Source organism: Suillus plorans, assembly GCF_016647745.1.
Source record: "Suillus plorans strain S12 chromosome Unknown HD556scaffold_6, whole genome shotgun sequence".
Taxonomy (NCBI): domain Eukaryota; kingdom Fungi; phylum Basidiomycota; class Agaricomycetes; order Boletales; family Suillaceae; genus Suillus; species Suillus plorans.
Window position 1 is genome coordinate 163,439 of NW_024537390.1, and position 15,529 is coordinate 178,967.

A 15,529-nucleotide genomic window follows, 5' to 3' on the forward strand; every position below is an offset into this window, starting at 1 on the left:
TGCTTCGTCACGACGTTGATGGCTGACCATTCACCTGAATGTTGGCAGTTTGTCGGTAGAACTTATTGTGCACTGCATGTTACAAGACAAGTAAACAGCAGCCACGTTGATTCCAACAATAGCTCACTGTGAGAGTGGCGATATCTTGGGACCTCATAAAGTACCGTCGGTCTCATCACACTTATTATTTCTGCCCATCATGGCCGCGCCTCCCGAAGTAACGATCAAGAATCTCACTGGGAAATATGTTATGGTTCGTTGTGCTCAGGTTATGTATATCGCAGGGATAATTCTGATTATATTCCCTGGTGACAGAACAAAACATTGAGCGATGACAGCGACGATATCCTCAAGCTCCAGGGCATATCTTGGTTCGAACGGCGTGCCAACTTGATGTTTACGTTGAAGCACTATGCCGACGAGGGCGGCTTTGAGCACATAGATATCGAACAGACTCTATCTGGCGGTATCTCAGGCACGACTCAGTATCGCACTCTCGATTGGGAGGAACGTAGCATAAACGACGATGTTTTTGGTGCTTTGATAGCACAATCAAAGAGAATCAAGGTTGAGGAAGTGGATGATGAATTCTTGAGGTCTGGCTGGACGGAAGATGCAGTTGAAGACGGGTTAATTCTCGCTGTAACCCGGAGTGATACTTCAAAAAGTGGCATGGAGTGGAAGACAGAACTGGTACGACTTTATAGTTTGATTTTATTCGTTCCTCATGCTCTTCAGACATGGGGGTTTGAAGTATTAGACGGCGAGAGGAGATTCGCTAGACATGTGAAGTTCACATCATCGGATAAGAAGGATGGTCCCATCTTCAAACATCACTATTACGATTACGGTAAATTACCTCTCTCAGTGATCTATATATCGTATGCTCATGATTCATCTTTCTCCTAGCCGGACCTCTATGAATGTACAATAAGTACTACGGCGACCATAACTCAGAAACAGAGATCCTTTGTAATTACCACTCACTGACAAACTTATACTGCATAGAGTTGATTCCACCAGTTTTTGTTGGATAAGATGCAGAAAGCGACCGGGGCAAGTTACTTAGCGCTCGGTGGTCATGTCAGCATGTACTCAGGAACCCTAATGGATTATTAATATGAACCATAGTTATGAGGTCTAGCTTCACTATACAGCTTCTGCTCCACATTCCCTTCACGTTGAAGTTTGAGTGATGTGTGTGTGTCTTCCCTGGTGCATGAAATTTAGGCTATGTTCTTTCCTCTATAAGGTCAAACATCAGAATTATGTCGATGTTTGTGATTATGTAGAATGTATTATTATATATCTTCTTCTCATTTTTCTGGCAGTTCACTGATGTTAACAAGCCAAGCCCGAAGTGAGTCTGCGGCTGTACTTGAACTTATGTAAGCATCACACCTGCAACCCAGCCCCAAATGCGCCTCCCAATGATCCAGAGTGACCCGACTCTCCACAACCACCATGCCCAAATCACCAGCAGAGATTCTTCTCGAGAAAGCTGATAAGAAATCAAATTCTTCGACTGGATGGTTTTCTTCTTCATCAACTAAATGGGAGGAAGCAGGTGACCTATACCAACAAGCTGCCAACTCTTTCCGGCTCGAGAAGCAATTCAAGGCAGCTGGCGACGCATTTTCAAGAGAAGCAGAGTGCAGAGAAAAGTGCAACGAAACCAACGATGCAGCAAATGCTTGGTGGAATGCTGCCAAGGCATACAAGAAAGATGACCCTCAATGTATGTTTCTCCGCACTCGTGATGGAGTTGATACTGATCTGGCTCTGCAGTGGCGATTCAGGCTTTAGGTTGCACGATTATGCATCTCACTAAGTCGGGTAGGTTCCGCCAGGCAGCAGACAGAGAGAAGGAGATTGGCCAGATCTATCAACACGAATTGAATAACATCGCGAAAGCATGCGAGAGCTTCCAGCGAGCCGCCGAGTGGTATGACCAGGAGGAAGCTGCTGCGTATGTACAGCTTTTACAGAGCAGACAACAGCTCACCTTGGCTATAGAACGGCTAGCGCATGTCGTAAGGATGCAGCAGACCTCTGTGCTGAAATTGAAGACTACAAAGGGGCTATACAGCTTTATGAGATGGTCGCAAGTTACGCGCTGAAGTCGAACCTGACAAAGTATAGCGTGAAAGATTACTGGTTGCGTTCGGGCCTTTGTGCACTCGCCATGAGAGTACGTTTCTCATAAATGTGACCTACTCAATTTCTCATCATGTTCTAGGATGTTGGGAAAGCACAGCGGGATATCGAAGTGTTCAAGTCGAAAGATGTTACATTCAGCTCAACCCGGGAATGCAAGTTCCTAGAAGACATGTGTGCGCTTGTAACGGATGGCGATGAACGAGCCTTTACGACAGCAGTGTTTGAGTATGATCAGGTCACGAAGTTGGATAATTGGAAGACAGGAATATTGTTGAAGATCAAGAGGTCACTCAAGGACGAGGTGGATATTCTCTGATGGGATGCCACTCACGCCTCACCTGTATTTCTATGCGTACGTCTGACGGTTCACATTCACATTAATAGTTTAGATTGGGCCGATTATATTGACATGGATATCATGCACGGGGCGAACCACAAGTAATTATATACGTCCACGTCGCACGTGCTGTGACACATCGCGCAGCCATGGAACGGGAAGATGCGGGTCGACCCGTGACCAGTCTGCATGTATATGGCCGTCGATAATAGACAGACCGGGTTTGGATTTGAATATGCGATTTGGCCAACATGTGTACGCTCACATAAGCTGAGCGCTGAGCACCTTCGATGCGGCTCAGCACTTTGGATAGCAGTGAGATCCCAAGATGGAGCATTATGGATGACTTGAAGCGGATCTTCGTGCAAGATGGCTAATGGGAGGCCTGGCTATTTGAACCGTTTCCTGCCAGTGCACATTGGAGGCTGCAGTCAGAAATGCCAACTGTCCCTGAATTTTGGCCAGCAGGACGAATCACCCATCATAGGGATGAAATCCTTCTGCATAGAAGTGAGACATCGTGATCATCAAAAACACTTCATCCAGAAGCTGAGATGTGGCCAACGGGATAATTATAATGCGCCAGACCAGATCTAGGAAAGATAGTATGTGCACTCAGACTGATTCTAACAATGATCAGGCAAAATAAGATCGTTCAGGCGACCAGTACTAGTATGTAAGCGCGCCTTGGTCCTGTAGAGTATCACGTTGCCGCAGTTGACATCAAAACAATAAGTGCTCCATGAAAACATGAATGATGGCAAGGACCAATGGTTGAAAAACAGTGGAGCTTTGTCTCGATATCCAACTTCACTAGTGGGTAAACATAAGTGCTGAACGACGATCAAAACGTACAATGGCCCAGGATGATAACTTGAAGGTGCTCAAGCAGCAAAATTGTTAATAACCAGAGAGCAGAACTGGTCATCCTTCTCACTGAATACTAACAATTTCGTTCATCAGGAACAAAGCACCGAGAGAACCGAGAAGACAAATTTCCAGCTGTGATGCGATGTCAGTAGACGCAATTGTGAGCCCCAGCTTTGACGTTTTCAGCATTTAATGATCGAATGCCAGGATCAGGCCTTGACCTTCCCTCTTCTATCTAGTCTTCTTGATTTCACCGCGCTAATCGAATGGCCGAGAGTAAATACGCTCCATGCACGCATAGTCGGACTTGATCATCCGCAAGATTGTCTGAAAAGCGTATAAATGAGGATGAGAGAAGTAGCGAGTCATTTTGGCAGTATACACTCGCTGGGCTGTAGGGCGTTTTCATGGCCGACTTCTAGCTAGAATCCGCTAGATGAACTTTAATAAAGGAAGCAGAATGGAGCTCACCACTGAAGTTATATCGATCTCGAGTGGTTGGGATATAGGTGACAAAGGTCTCTAATATCGATAAGTCATTCGGATGAACTTTACTCAACATAGTGTGTTATGCTCTTGAGCCATATCCTGGTCGGTGTGTTACGGACCATGCTGCTGGTGGATGTATTGGCGTTTGTGGACTGAGAATAATTCAAGTCGCAATGAAGAACAAAACTTCCGAATGCGGCAGTCGTAAACCGCTCGAAATCTTTTCTCTTTCAACTCTCGTACAAGCAAATACAACTTTGCTGATCAACAGCTCGACGTGTTGTTGAGATACTGAATAATGGTTGGACATGCATAGGCCTGATGTTTTTTGCATACTAATCGCTCCATCATAGAGGCCAATTCTATTGCAAGGCAAAATCAATCCATAGCATCTTCAAAGCTTCAACCGTGATCTAACATTCAGTCTCGCAGGTCACGAACGATCACTCACTCAAATCAAGTTCAATTCAGAAGGGGACTTACTTTTTTCATGCTCCAAAGACCATATTATCAACGTTTGGTTCTCACACAATGGTGAACGCCTAGGTACATACGATGGCCACAATGGCACAGTATGGACAATCGACGCCGATTGTAAGGACTTTTCCCCCCTTCTACGCCGTGGTGCTACTGATATTGACCAATATCTGATAGCACAGTCAAGATTTCTTGTCTCTGGATCTGCCGATAATGAGCTACGTCTGTGGAACGTATCCGATGGCAAATGTCTTTACGTTTGGGAGTTCCCGACGGCTGTGAAGCGTGTTGCATTCAGCGACGATGACGAACGTGTCGTTTGCATCACTGAGCAACGCATGGGCCATCAATGTGTTATAAGAGTGTTCAAGCTGAACCGTGATGGAGATGGAACAACTCGTGAGTAAGATGGAAATATTACCCTTGATCACTCCTGATACAAGGCTGCCCCTCCAGAATCACTAGAACCAGAACATATGTTCAGTCCCATAGGGTCGAAGGCCACCGTCTGCGCATTCACATACACACCAAACCTGATCATCACTGGTCACGAGTCTGGAAAAATCGCTCTTTTTGATGTTGTGACTGGGACAGAAGTTCTCAATAATGAGCGTGCGCACATGGACGTCGTCACCGATTTGCAATTGTCTGCCGATCGCAGCTACTTCGTAACAAGTAGCAAAGACAAAACTGCTCGGGTGAGTTTCTAGCTATCGGTGACTTGGGCGTTTTGTTCATGATATGCTACTGGCCTAGATACACGACACAAAAACTCTTCGAGTACTCAAAACTTTTGCAACAGAGACACCTTTGAACAGTGCAGCACTAGCGCCCAACAAACCATACGTAGGTCGATCATGCGTCTTCGTCTTTTATATCTTGCTCATATAACGGATACGCGCACAGGTACTAGTAGGTGGTGGTCAGGAAGCGATGCAGGTCACGACTACGTCGCTGCGGCAAGGTAAATTTGAAACCCGGTTTTGGCACAAGGTCTTTGAAGAGGAGGTTGGCAGAGTAAAAGGTCATTTCGGACCCATTAACACGTCAGTTCCCCTAGTTTTATTTATTTTTCAATGATTTTGATTTGACTACTAGAATTGCTGTTCATCCGACTGGCACGAGCTATGCTTCCGGCGGAGAAGACGGTTTTATACGTGTTCATCACTTCGATGAGTCCTACTTCAGAGTAAAGCCGTATGGGGATCTGCAGCTTGAAGATTGAACACATGTATTCTATTATTCATGACGTGTATCCGAAGTGACTTGAGGATTAGATGATGTATGCACTGTGCATCATGTTGTATTGAAACTTGAAGAGCGATCGAGTACGGGTCCTCGAAGTGCCCAACAGAGACTTTAGTCCGTTCGAAGTGTTGTAAGCAGGAGCGTAATGGACTAAGAAAGTCATGAATGTCAACAAATCTGGCTTATGTCGTTGATGTCGGTCCAGAAAACATCATATTTGCCCCATGGACTTGCCAAGTAGCAATTAGTTCCTAAGCAGACCCATCAAGCAGTAGAAACCAATGATCATTAATAAACAATGCCATGCAAAGGGAACGAGTGTGCAACGAGGTGAGTGATACATAGCGCAGTGTAAATTAGCGTTGTTGTCGATAGCATTGAAGGGTATGAATGTGCAATGTAGAGAGCGAAGTGGATAACGTCAAACATGTTTCTAGTTGAGATAACCGCGACACTTCGCAGAGCCACATAAACATGGAATCTTATCTTGCTCGATGGGGAAATGATAATCTGCGAAACGCGTCGCGTCAGTCAGAGAAATCAAATATGGAGGCTTGACAAACCATATGTAATTTCATCGCCCAGTTCAATATCCTGCTTAGCATAGATGACGATCTTCTTCTCGCCGTTGATAGTGATGATTTTTGCAGTACAGTTCGGATCGCATGAGTGATTAATGAGACGTCTTAACGAAAACATCCAATCAGCAGCTGCATCGCGTAAGGATCCGAGCCAGAACTTACCCAAGATTCCCCTTCTTCGTAGCGTCCACCACAAGGTCCTCATCAATCCGAAACAAATAACTGCTTCCGATCCCCTGCCGCTCATACACCTTTTCCCGTTTATCGGCGACTTGAGCCCGAATAATCTCACCAACATATTCAATGACCATCTCCCCTCGCGCGATCCTCTCCATAGCGTACAACCCCCAGTCATGAATCGGAGACCTCGCGAACCGGAGATGCTTTTTCCGCGTTTGGAGCTGGTTGAATTTGATGCTGAGTTCTGCAGCAGCTGTCTCGCCTTTTGAAAGAGCCACAGCTCGCTGTACTTGGTTGATCTCTTCCAGACCTTGAGCGCGGCGGCGAGCATTGGCGCGGTTCGAGCGGGAAGAGGTGACAGGTTGGGCGGGTGCTTCAGTTGGAGCGACTGATTCGACGTTCGTGGATCGTAGGGCGTATTGAGCGACATAGGCTGATTTCTCGGTATGAGAAATCTTGTAGTAGCCTTCGGTACGTGCTGAGCCTGTGAGATGCTTCCGAAATGCTAGTACAGTTTCGGTAGGAGGCAGCAAGACGTGCGACACGCTTGGAGTGTCATCCGACATAGCCAGCCGAGCGAAATAGAGGTCCTCGTCGTCATTGCATATGCCTTGCTCGAGTGGATCAGGAGGAAGACTCGGAGGCCGTGGTGGTTCTGGCACGGGAGAAGGCGAGCGCGAGACCGACTCCACATTTGAGATGTGGATGTTGGCAGTAGCAGGAACATTGAAATCCAACTCGTCGGGCCGGATGACTTCATCGACCACCACCTTGGCTGCTGACTTTTTCTTGACGACCTTCTTCTTCGACAAGGCTTTCTTATGTGGTTCATCATCCTCGAGCACAACGTCCTTCTTCGGCTTCTTCTTGACAGGCTCCTGCTCCTCATCACGAACCTCGGAAACTGCCCGCTTCCGGGGTTCGGGTACAAGGTTCTCCTCATCCTCGGACTCCAAGTCTAATTCAAACACCCTCGTAATCTTCGGGACGAGATCTTTCTTCCGCTTTTTCTTTGGTGGTTCAACGGGTACAGGCTCTTCCGGCTCAACGAGAGGAGCTTCTTCTTCAACCACGGCTGTCTTCGCCTCTTCCTCCCTTATTCTCTTCGGTTTCCGAAAGGAAAGTCCCTTCAGACCTCGCTTCTCAGCCGGCCGTTGCTCATTGACCATCTCTGGACCCTCCCTAGCTTTCGACTCTGCAACTTTCGCCTTCTCGTCTGCAACCAGCTTCCGGAGATCAGCAGCAGCCACCCGCTCAGTAATGTCCTTCTCTAAAAGAACCTTGAGCTCTTTGATGATCGTATCTGCTGCTTTTTGAACTATCTCCTCCTTTGTCCAGCTGGTCTTTTCAGCGGCCACAGGAGCGGCGTGAGAAGGAGGAGGACAAGCTGAGAGGGTTACCGAGTGGTGGCCAAGTGTTCGCGAGCTGAGCACCATGGCTGCGCGTCGTGCGGAGTCGCTTGTTTGAAAGGCAACATACCAAGCGTTGTGATCTCGTAGGACGCAGTCGACCTTGAAGTCTTTGAAGAACGCGCGCACGTCTTCTTCACGGATAGATATCATCGCGCCACCGGTGAGGTCTATTCGAACATGCTCGAAGCCGTTCTTGGCGAGGGCATCGATGACAGTGGCACTGGTAGCCTCTCTCTGCTGTTGATGGCGCCCTTGTCCTGGGCGCCGGGAAATAGGGGAAGGTGAGCGGGATGGAGGTGCCGGAGCGTGAGTAGAACTATGGTGTGAAGGACGACCGCGGGTATGGATGGGTGTTGATGAGGAGGAATGTGAGGACGACATAGGCGCCAGGTCATTCACTATTGGGAAACGAGTGCTCAGTGCTGAGTTCATCATTTTAGCTTTCATGACAGGCGCTGCTCTTCTGCTGCGGGGAGGTGATAGACGTCCGTTGGTGTAGGGGATATGTGCAGGGCGCGCAGGGAGCTGATGACTGGGCCGCCATGCGGGCTGAACGGGTGTATGCGTCGAGCTTGGGGTCTGAGCTTTCGGTATGGATATTGGTGCGGGTATGGGTGCAGGTGGTAACGTCGGAACCTTGGCTTCCTTCTCCTTCCTTCTTTTCTCTTCTCTACCACGATGTTTCTGTTGTTCTAGCTCTTTCCGCACTGCCTTTAATTTGAGACCTTCGCCGTCAAAGACCACCTTGAGTTCCTCCCCGTCAGCCATTCCCATGCCAGTGCCAAATTTCTTTCCATGGGTACGCTCTACACATGACTTGGCTTCTTCATGTGTCTGGTACCGAATGAACACGATACCGAGCGCTACCCCAGACTCCATGTCGATTTGCGGATCAAAGGAGGAGATCTTCCCATGTGCACTGAAGATACGACGTATCTGCTGCGTAGGCGTTAGGGGTGACAAATTCATGATCAGCACGGCTGTGGGGGGTGGTGGGCCTGTTGAGTTTGGATCATACTGGCAAGACGCGTCAATGTGGTTAATTAGAAGATATAGGTGATTATACCCACTTCATACCGAATTTCATGGAACGCGTCTCGGTGGGGACGTTTCTTGAAACCTGGTGCTTTGCGGGGATCGATTATGGTAGGTTCTGGCTCGCCTTCGATCACTTGTCCGTTATACCTCGTGAGCGTCTCCTTGCCCTTTCCTTTGCCCTTAATCCGGGGTTCACTTGTACCATCGACCTGGGCAGCTCGAACTTTCTCGATTAGAGCGCGAAAACGTCCGTCGCGGTCCTTGTCGATGGCAGGGTCATAGATGACTTTGAAGTTGTTGCCAGCAGGGTACTCAGAACGGGAGGGTGGCCATGGGGGAGGAGGAGGTAAGGAGTAGAATTTAGGTGGTTGTGGTTTCGATGATGATGCGACTGGTTCTGAAGGAGGAGGTGAGGGCGGGGGTGAGGGCGCGTGATCTGATAAATCCTGTGACGGTGGTGACGGTGCAGGTGGTGGTGACAGTGGTGGTGGTGGCGGCGGCGGCGGCGAAGGTGAGCGAGGTGGTGGTGGTACCTCTGAAGGTGGTGGTGGTGTTGGTGGTGGTACTTCTGAAGGTGGTGGTGGTGGTGGCGGTTCTTCTGAAGGTTGTGGTGGTCTCGGACGTGATTCGGTTAGGGAAGTTCTGCGATTAATTGTAAAGGAGATCTTCACAGGTTGATGAGGCCTAACACCATCAGCAACAGTCGCTGAAGTATTATTACTTGAACTCGCTACAGGTGAAGTTTCGTCAACTGGTGATGCAGATGACTATAGAAATTTATCATTATGATGATTCTCATCATTTAAGAAATAAAACTCACATTTGATGTTGACAATGAAGAATCAGCCTGCTTGCCCTTCTGCGTAGATCTGGGTCCTGTCGGTACGTTTATTATAGGTGGTCCAACATGGCCATTAACGAAAGGCTTTCCGGTCGGTTTACCTCGGGGTTGAGTTGGAACACCATTCAGGAGTCTTGGTCCTGTTGGTGGTGGTGCACCAATTTTACTAGTACCAGCACCAGGTGAAGAGCCCGATGTTGAAGTTGACGACGTCGGAGGTTGTTGTGACGATGAGCCAGGTAACGAACTCAGAAGCGCTCTTGGTCCCTTTGGAGGCGCTTTACCAGACATCAAAGCAGTCTAACTAACATGAGCAACGCTCAAAATAAAAAAAATCTTGTTCGGTTTCACTGTCGTCGAAGAACGTGCAAAGATAAAGGGAAACCGGAGGATACGGTCGATGAGGATCGTGGACAATGACTAGTAAGCGTGTGCGAGCACAAACAATTGGGTCATCACCGCGGCAAACAACGACCATGCCAAACAGTTAGAGCTTGGCTTGGACCTTTTCCTCTTCATTCAAAAATTATCAAAACTCACAGATAACGGTAACCTGGCTATCCAACACTCTACCGACTCATGTTTCAACTCTTGATGCGAACAAGAGTAGTGCCTCTACCACAGATGCCACGTAGGAAGTTTCGTTTGCGTTTGGTTCCTGTAGAGAATTTTTACTACATGTGGCCTATCCTAGGCTACCGTGCTCCACCTTCCTTCCGAAAGCCTTGCTGCAAAAGCATGTAATCGCGAACGCACCTCGGTTTTCCACTTCACTTCAAGTTGGCGCTGATATCTTGGCTTTAGTATGTACTTTTTTTTTGTCTTACAGACAAAGTCACACATTCAAATCTATCGGCATACCTCTATCGTTTGATTGACGCAGGGTGCCTTGCTCATAACTGAGCTGCAATATTCGCTACTATCTCAATAGAAAACTGATTTGATGGACGCCAAGCACCCCAATTTCAATACTCGTCGCTATGATGACCATGGTACTACAGCTGGACAAGCATTCCGCAACGCACACGCACGATCATGATGCAAGGATGTAGGTCGCCTTCTCACACTTCTGTCCCTAGCATAACGGCTATGTATAACCATCTTCTTTTCTTCACTTCTTCATGATCGAATTGGCAATTAACGCGTGATGCTAACTACCAGGCTCCATGATCTGAGGCTTGAGCTGACAACAATCGCCAAACCATCTCTTGGATCTTGAATATTACACCTCCTCTATTCAAAGCGATTGGCCAAAATTCGACTACATTTGTATGTTGTTGTACAATGTACATTGTGTATGCTTCTAATAATTAATACTATCAGCTTACGCTCTTGAAAAATTATTGCACATCACGAAAGCGATATAAATAAAGGCGCTCAACGCTATGATAAGTATCATAATAAGTATTCCAACCACCAGCGAGTGAAGCCGGTCCGGAGAGATGAGATGAAACGAATAACTCGAGCCTTTGCTCAAAGCATCCTCAAACGCTTCAAAATATCCTCATAGTTCCGTTGCGTAATCCGCCGGCCCTTTCTCTCCAGCATACAAGCCGTACTATACTGCCTTGAAATGTGAGACAGTTTCTCAGCGTCTTCGAGGAGAATAGACGAGGGTCGGTGAAGATTCTCACTCGAGCTCGTTCCCAAAGCACTGGTGCTAGAGGTGTCCAGATTACATGACAATGGAGACTCTTTGCTCTCCTGCATGCTGGGAGCGAAACAAGTAGCATTCTGCACACGAGCCTTCCTGGGCTCTACAGACAGAAACACAGGAGGCCCGCCAAAGACGAGCTCACGAGGCGGAGATTCACCAAACTTGCGACACAGCCTTGAGAAACGCTTCCGCTTCGCTGTTGAAGGAGACAATGGCGGGGGTGTCAATGGTGACAAGGGCGGATGCGCAGAGGGTACGGTCAAAAGGTTTGTATCAGATATCAGCGTGGCTGTAGGAGACGAAGCTGCCGTGGAAGTGGGAGAGGAACTCGGAACGTTGAAGGTGATGGAAGACCGGTATGCGTGAGTGGGTACCGGAAGAGCTACAGTCCGTAGAGTGGGCAGACTACGTTGGGACTTGATATGTCGGCTTCCCAGCTCCGTAACAGTGAGATCCATGAATGACTCCAGGGGTTGCAACGTGTGATGCTGTACATCCAATTTCAGAGCAGGAGGCAGATATTTTCTCTTGTGTCGAAGGACTTTTTTTGAAGATGTGGAAGAAAAAAAGGCGGAACTGGGTGTGAGACTCTGGCTGTGGCTCTTTTCATGGCCCCGGAGAGGATCCAAGCTCTCGAGAGCAAGTCGTATATGCTGAGCTCGTTCGAGATCTGGAACGCGTGCAAAAGGTATGTCTTCCTGTACGTCATACCCAGCCTACTTTGATGAGTCTCGGACGCGACAGTAGAAGCAACATTATAGGACTCACAGAAGAATTTCGAACACCAGACATTATAAATGCACGACTGAAATCTGAATGCTATTAAAATAAAACTGAACAAGATTCTGATGCACCCAGCGCAACACCGTAGAAAAAAGGGTAAAAGAACGAACGAGAGTATTCTAGACTCTAGAGAAAAAAAGGAAAGGAAAGAATGCGACCTGTCTCCCGCAGCGCCGCCATTTATATCGTTGGTCAACGACCAACGTAAGTACCCGGGTTCGTAATTTTTTTGAACTCATCGTCAACGTTAGCAGCGACATCGACAGTCTGAAAAAGGAAAGTCATTACGATCGACTGTCATGGGTAACCGCACTGCCTCGAGCTTCTGCTGTAACCGATATGTAAGTTCAATAAGCAAGTGTACGTGGAAGAGCTTGCTACCTCTGTTTGCAATAGATTTGGAGATCGGACGCCAGGAATATGAATGAATGGACTCCGCTGGCGCTGGTGTTCGTCTTTAGCAGCCTGACAAGATGAACGAATATTGCAGCTGTAATTGAATCTCCGTACTAGTGACTGCATCCCTGGCAGGGACACATGATGGTCCTTGGATAGAACCTTGTCGCAGGCTAAATCATTAGCGAGTTCTTTGGTTGCCATATGATAGTAGGCGTTCTCATGGCGAGACCTGCACCACGCTAGAGATCATGACAATAATCAATTGAGATGTGACACGACTTCCTGTGAGCTTACTACTTAGCAAGCTTTCAAAATCAAAAACACCTACTAGTTGTTTCACCATTCCTGACTGTGTCATTAAGGTAGGCTGCGGCGTCGGCGGTTGCACCAATTATCCCGTGTTTCCACGCTTATCCGAATGCCGGCCACGGTCAACGGTTCTTGATCAGGCCGAAGCCTTCGAACGACTCCTCAAATGACCGTCAGTATGACTTCGACATACCCTTTTGAACCAACTCCTCCATGGACAACTGTAAACCCTAAACCGTTCTTGCCTTTTCGCACGCGTCGTGATAGCGAAGAGCTACCTACATTACCGTCGCCTCGAAACGAGCTGTTCAATGACACTTATGTTGTCAGTACCCACCTCGTACCTGCTGGTTGTCCAAGACTTACTCCGGACATCCCATTGCCTGTGATCCCTAAATTCTCGACGAATGCCGCAGAACGGAAACGAGATATCCAGCAGCTACTCACTGAAATTACTGAGCGACAAGCATGCTTCGTGAAGGGAGAGTTAGGTGGAGAAAGAAGCGAGAAGCCGTTATGGAACTGCGTTAACCGATATGTCAAGAGAGTTCAAGATGGGAGGGGTTTGACATTGTTCTTCGCTCATGCAAATGGTTTTCCTAAGGAGGTATTCATTCATTTGACCCGATCCTCGTGTCTCAAGAACAGCCATTGAATGTATTATAGATATGGGAAACAACTCTGCGATACTTACTATCGTCACCCACAGCTTCTCTGATCGACGAGGTGTGGTCTTGGGAAGCTGTTCAGCACGGCGATACTGCACTAATCAACGAGTCAAATCTCAGTGGCATATGTGAGACACCCCACGTAATTCATCCAAAGGCTGAGGTTGACCTTCGTTTCTAGTTGATTGGCGAGACAACGCTCGGGATATTGCACACTTTCTGTTATACTATCTACCGGAAGATGCATCTTCGAAGGTTTTACCGACGCATCTACACCTTCTACCGGAGACTCTCAGTGAATCCAGGCAGACCAAGGGATTTTCATCCCGCTCCCTGGTGGCTGTTGGACATTCATTTGGTGGATGTTCTTCGTATGTTGTTATCGCTAATTCTTTGATCCAACATTGACAATATTAATGCAGGATACTGGCGGCTGTCAATTTCCCTGCATTATTTTCCTCCATCATTCTTGTAGACCCTATAGCTATTGACGATCGCGGTTATTCCCCCCATTTACTTGGGCTCATGCTGGGTGCCCTTAGCAGACGCGAACGTTGGTCATCACGGTGAGTTGTGATTTCGTGTCAGTGACTTCTAAGTTTTTAAGTAATGTCACAAGTGAGGAGGCATTACGCTTGTTCAAGACTACTGTGTTCTTCGGGGCTTGGCATCCTGATACTCTGCAGCTATATGTTACATATGGCTTGTGCGAGGATCCACAAGGGGGTGTCAAGCTAAAGATGTCAGCTCTACATGAGACCTTGGTGTTCGCGGATCGTATAGGAGCACATGAAGCATGGGAACTACTGGAAAAGGTGGACGAGCGGATAGAACTACGTTGGATTATTCCAGGGAAGCCCAAAGACAAGGGGTGCGTTACCCTTAGCCACAAACTCTGTTCTACTAACGCTTCTTTTCAGATTTATGGGCGAACAAATAACGAGGCAGCGAGTGTGGCGAAGACCTGCTAACTCATCTAACGTGGTAATTCACTCAGCTGGGCATCTGGTAAGCTGATGTTTTGTATCCGTGTACAAGTCTGATTGAAGCGGCTGTCACTCAGATTGCACAGGAATCGCCCGAGGAGCTTGGTAAGTAAAATCTTGTTTTCTACAATGTTCACGTCATAATTTTTTTCTAGCACAAGAAATATCAGCTTTCCTGGAGAAGAAGTATGGACCACGGAGTAGAGCATACCTATGATATCCTTTGCGATATTTGACTTCGCCTAGACCTATGACCAGAGCAGAAAACAAGAAATACCTGAAACAAACATACACAGTTGACATTCTTTGTCGCATTTGAATCTCGCTTATGAACGTACGACAGTCTTCTGGAATGACAAGGGCGGGTCATCTGTGCCACGGCGCTGTTTTGATCTCAGCTTCTACGTGGGTTGATTGCTGCCTGATTGCGTGGGTATCGTTTGATCGCCATCTCCTTGTTCCAGCAGAGTCAGACACGAATTGGCACAGCCATGCACTGCATGCTATTTCGGCGCGCATGTACTCACCTGCACTCACGTGAGGTCGCACAGATTTAGTTTGATAGTCCAATGACAGCCTCGATCGGACCACGCTGACCGTCACATTTCACATTATCAACTTGCCGCATTATGTTTAGAGTGCATTTACAAGTGCGTCATCAAATTCTTCGAGGGCGGGGTTCTCCTTGTCTGCGCTGGTCTGGCAAAGCCAGACCTTCCGATATACAAAGCGAATCGAAAACGTTGACAGTGTTTCTCGGTTCATCAAAAACTTCATTCCATCTTTGGAATAGCAATCGAACCGCGTCAGATCCCAATATGATGCTAACTAATATTTTCTCCCATGTGTATATTATACGATCATACAAGGTCAGCCGCCTAGACTTTATCTGTGTGATAGTTGGGCGTGAGCCGTTCGGGGTTATAGTAATGGGGCGTTTGATCCTTCTTCCCCCAGATGACAGTAACCACTACGACTTTGATATATCATTTTGAGCTGGTGATTCCCTATGTTTCCGCCAGTGATATGACCCTCATGAGGTATGAAGGTGAATTTCTTTTCATTGACAGGCTATCACATAAAGATAATGTTTT

The 15,529-nt window shown here is 47.5% G+C and overlaps 6 protein-coding genes across 6 annotated transcripts; 4 read left to right on the plus strand and 2 right to left on the minus strand.

Annotated features, from left to right (window-relative positions):
* Positions 1-199: 199 nt before the first annotated feature.
* Positions 200-909, plus strand: HD556DRAFT_1228468 (uncharacterized protein; the record flags this gene model as incomplete). Its single annotated transcript, XM_041297225.1, has 3 exons — positions 200-253; positions 316-693; positions 739-909. 3 exons carry the CDS (start codon positions 200-202, stop codon positions 907-909), a joined length of 603 nt encoding a protein of 200 aa, XP_041165229.1.
* Positions 910-1,319: 410 nt separating this feature from the next.
* Positions 1,320-2,793, plus strand: HD556DRAFT_1517426 (vesicular-fusion protein SEC17). Its single transcript, XM_041309094.1, has 5 exons — positions 1,320-1,360; positions 1,413-1,738; positions 1,789-1,969; positions 2,017-2,191; positions 2,240-2,793. The coding sequence occupies exons 2-5, from the start codon at positions 1,465-1,467 to the stop codon at positions 2,474-2,476; spliced, it is 867 nt and encodes a 288-aa protein (XP_041165230.1). The 5' UTR covers positions 1,320-1,360; positions 1,413-1,464; the 3' UTR covers positions 2,477-2,793.
* Positions 2,794-3,937: 1,144 nt separating this feature from the next.
* Positions 3,938-5,558, plus strand: HD556DRAFT_1429690 (WD40-repeat-containing domain protein; the record flags this gene model as incomplete). Its single annotated transcript, XM_041304836.1, has 8 exons — positions 3,938-3,991; positions 4,210-4,228; positions 4,289-4,450; positions 4,511-4,732; positions 4,799-5,031; positions 5,090-5,179; positions 5,240-5,379; positions 5,432-5,558. 8 exons carry the CDS (start codon positions 3,938-3,940, stop codon positions 5,556-5,558), a joined length of 1,047 nt encoding a protein of 348 aa, XP_041165231.1.
* A 456-nt stretch (positions 5,559-6,014) lies between these two features.
* HD556DRAFT_1429691 (uncharacterized protein) lies at positions 6,015-9,924 on the minus strand (the record flags this gene model as incomplete). The annotated part of the gene is made up of 6 exons (XM_041304837.1): positions 6,015-6,091; positions 6,145-6,266; positions 6,325-7,800; positions 7,822-8,771; positions 8,825-9,238; positions 9,613-9,924. The coding sequence occupies 6 exons, from the start codon at positions 9,922-9,924 to the stop codon at positions 6,015-6,017; spliced, it is 3,351 nt and encodes a 1,116-aa protein (XP_041165232.1).
* Positions 9,925-11,106: 1,182 nt separating this feature from the next.
* HD556DRAFT_1438084 (uncharacterized protein) lies at positions 11,107-12,082 on the minus strand (the record flags this gene model as incomplete). The annotated part of the gene is made up of 2 exons (XM_041305796.1): positions 11,107-12,006; positions 12,059-12,082. The coding sequence occupies 2 exons, from the start codon at positions 12,080-12,082 to the stop codon at positions 11,107-11,109; spliced, it is 924 nt and encodes a 307-aa protein (XP_041165233.1).
* An 877-nt stretch (positions 12,083-12,959) lies between these two features.
* On the plus strand, positions 12,960-14,652 carry HD556DRAFT_1438085 (Alpha/Beta hydrolase protein; the record flags this gene model as incomplete). The annotated part of the gene is made up of 8 exons (XM_041305797.1): positions 12,960-13,388; positions 13,448-13,577; positions 13,631-13,820; positions 13,872-14,015; positions 14,069-14,320; positions 14,370-14,457; positions 14,513-14,540; positions 14,591-14,652. 8 exons carry the CDS (start codon positions 12,960-12,962, stop codon positions 14,650-14,652), a joined length of 1,323 nt encoding a protein of 440 aa, XP_041165234.1.
* Positions 14,653-15,529: the final 877 nt, after the last annotated feature.

What these genes read in the sequence shown, in the direction of transcription:
- HD556DRAFT_1517426 (XM_041309094.1), top strand. Translation starts at nt 1,465, where the DNA reads ATGCCCAAATCACCAGCAGAGATTCTTCTCGAGAAAGCTGATAAGAAA. An exon ending in CAAGAAAGATGACCCTCAAT is followed by an intron (nt 1,739 to 1,788) that starts GTATGTTTCTCC and finishes CTGGCTCTGCAG; the next exon opens with TGGCGATTCAGGCTTTAGGT. An exon ending in GACCAGGAGGAAGCTGCTGC is followed by an intron (nt 1,970 to 2,016) that starts GTATGTACAGCT and finishes CCTTGGCTATAG; the next exon opens with AACGGCTAGCGCATGTCGTA.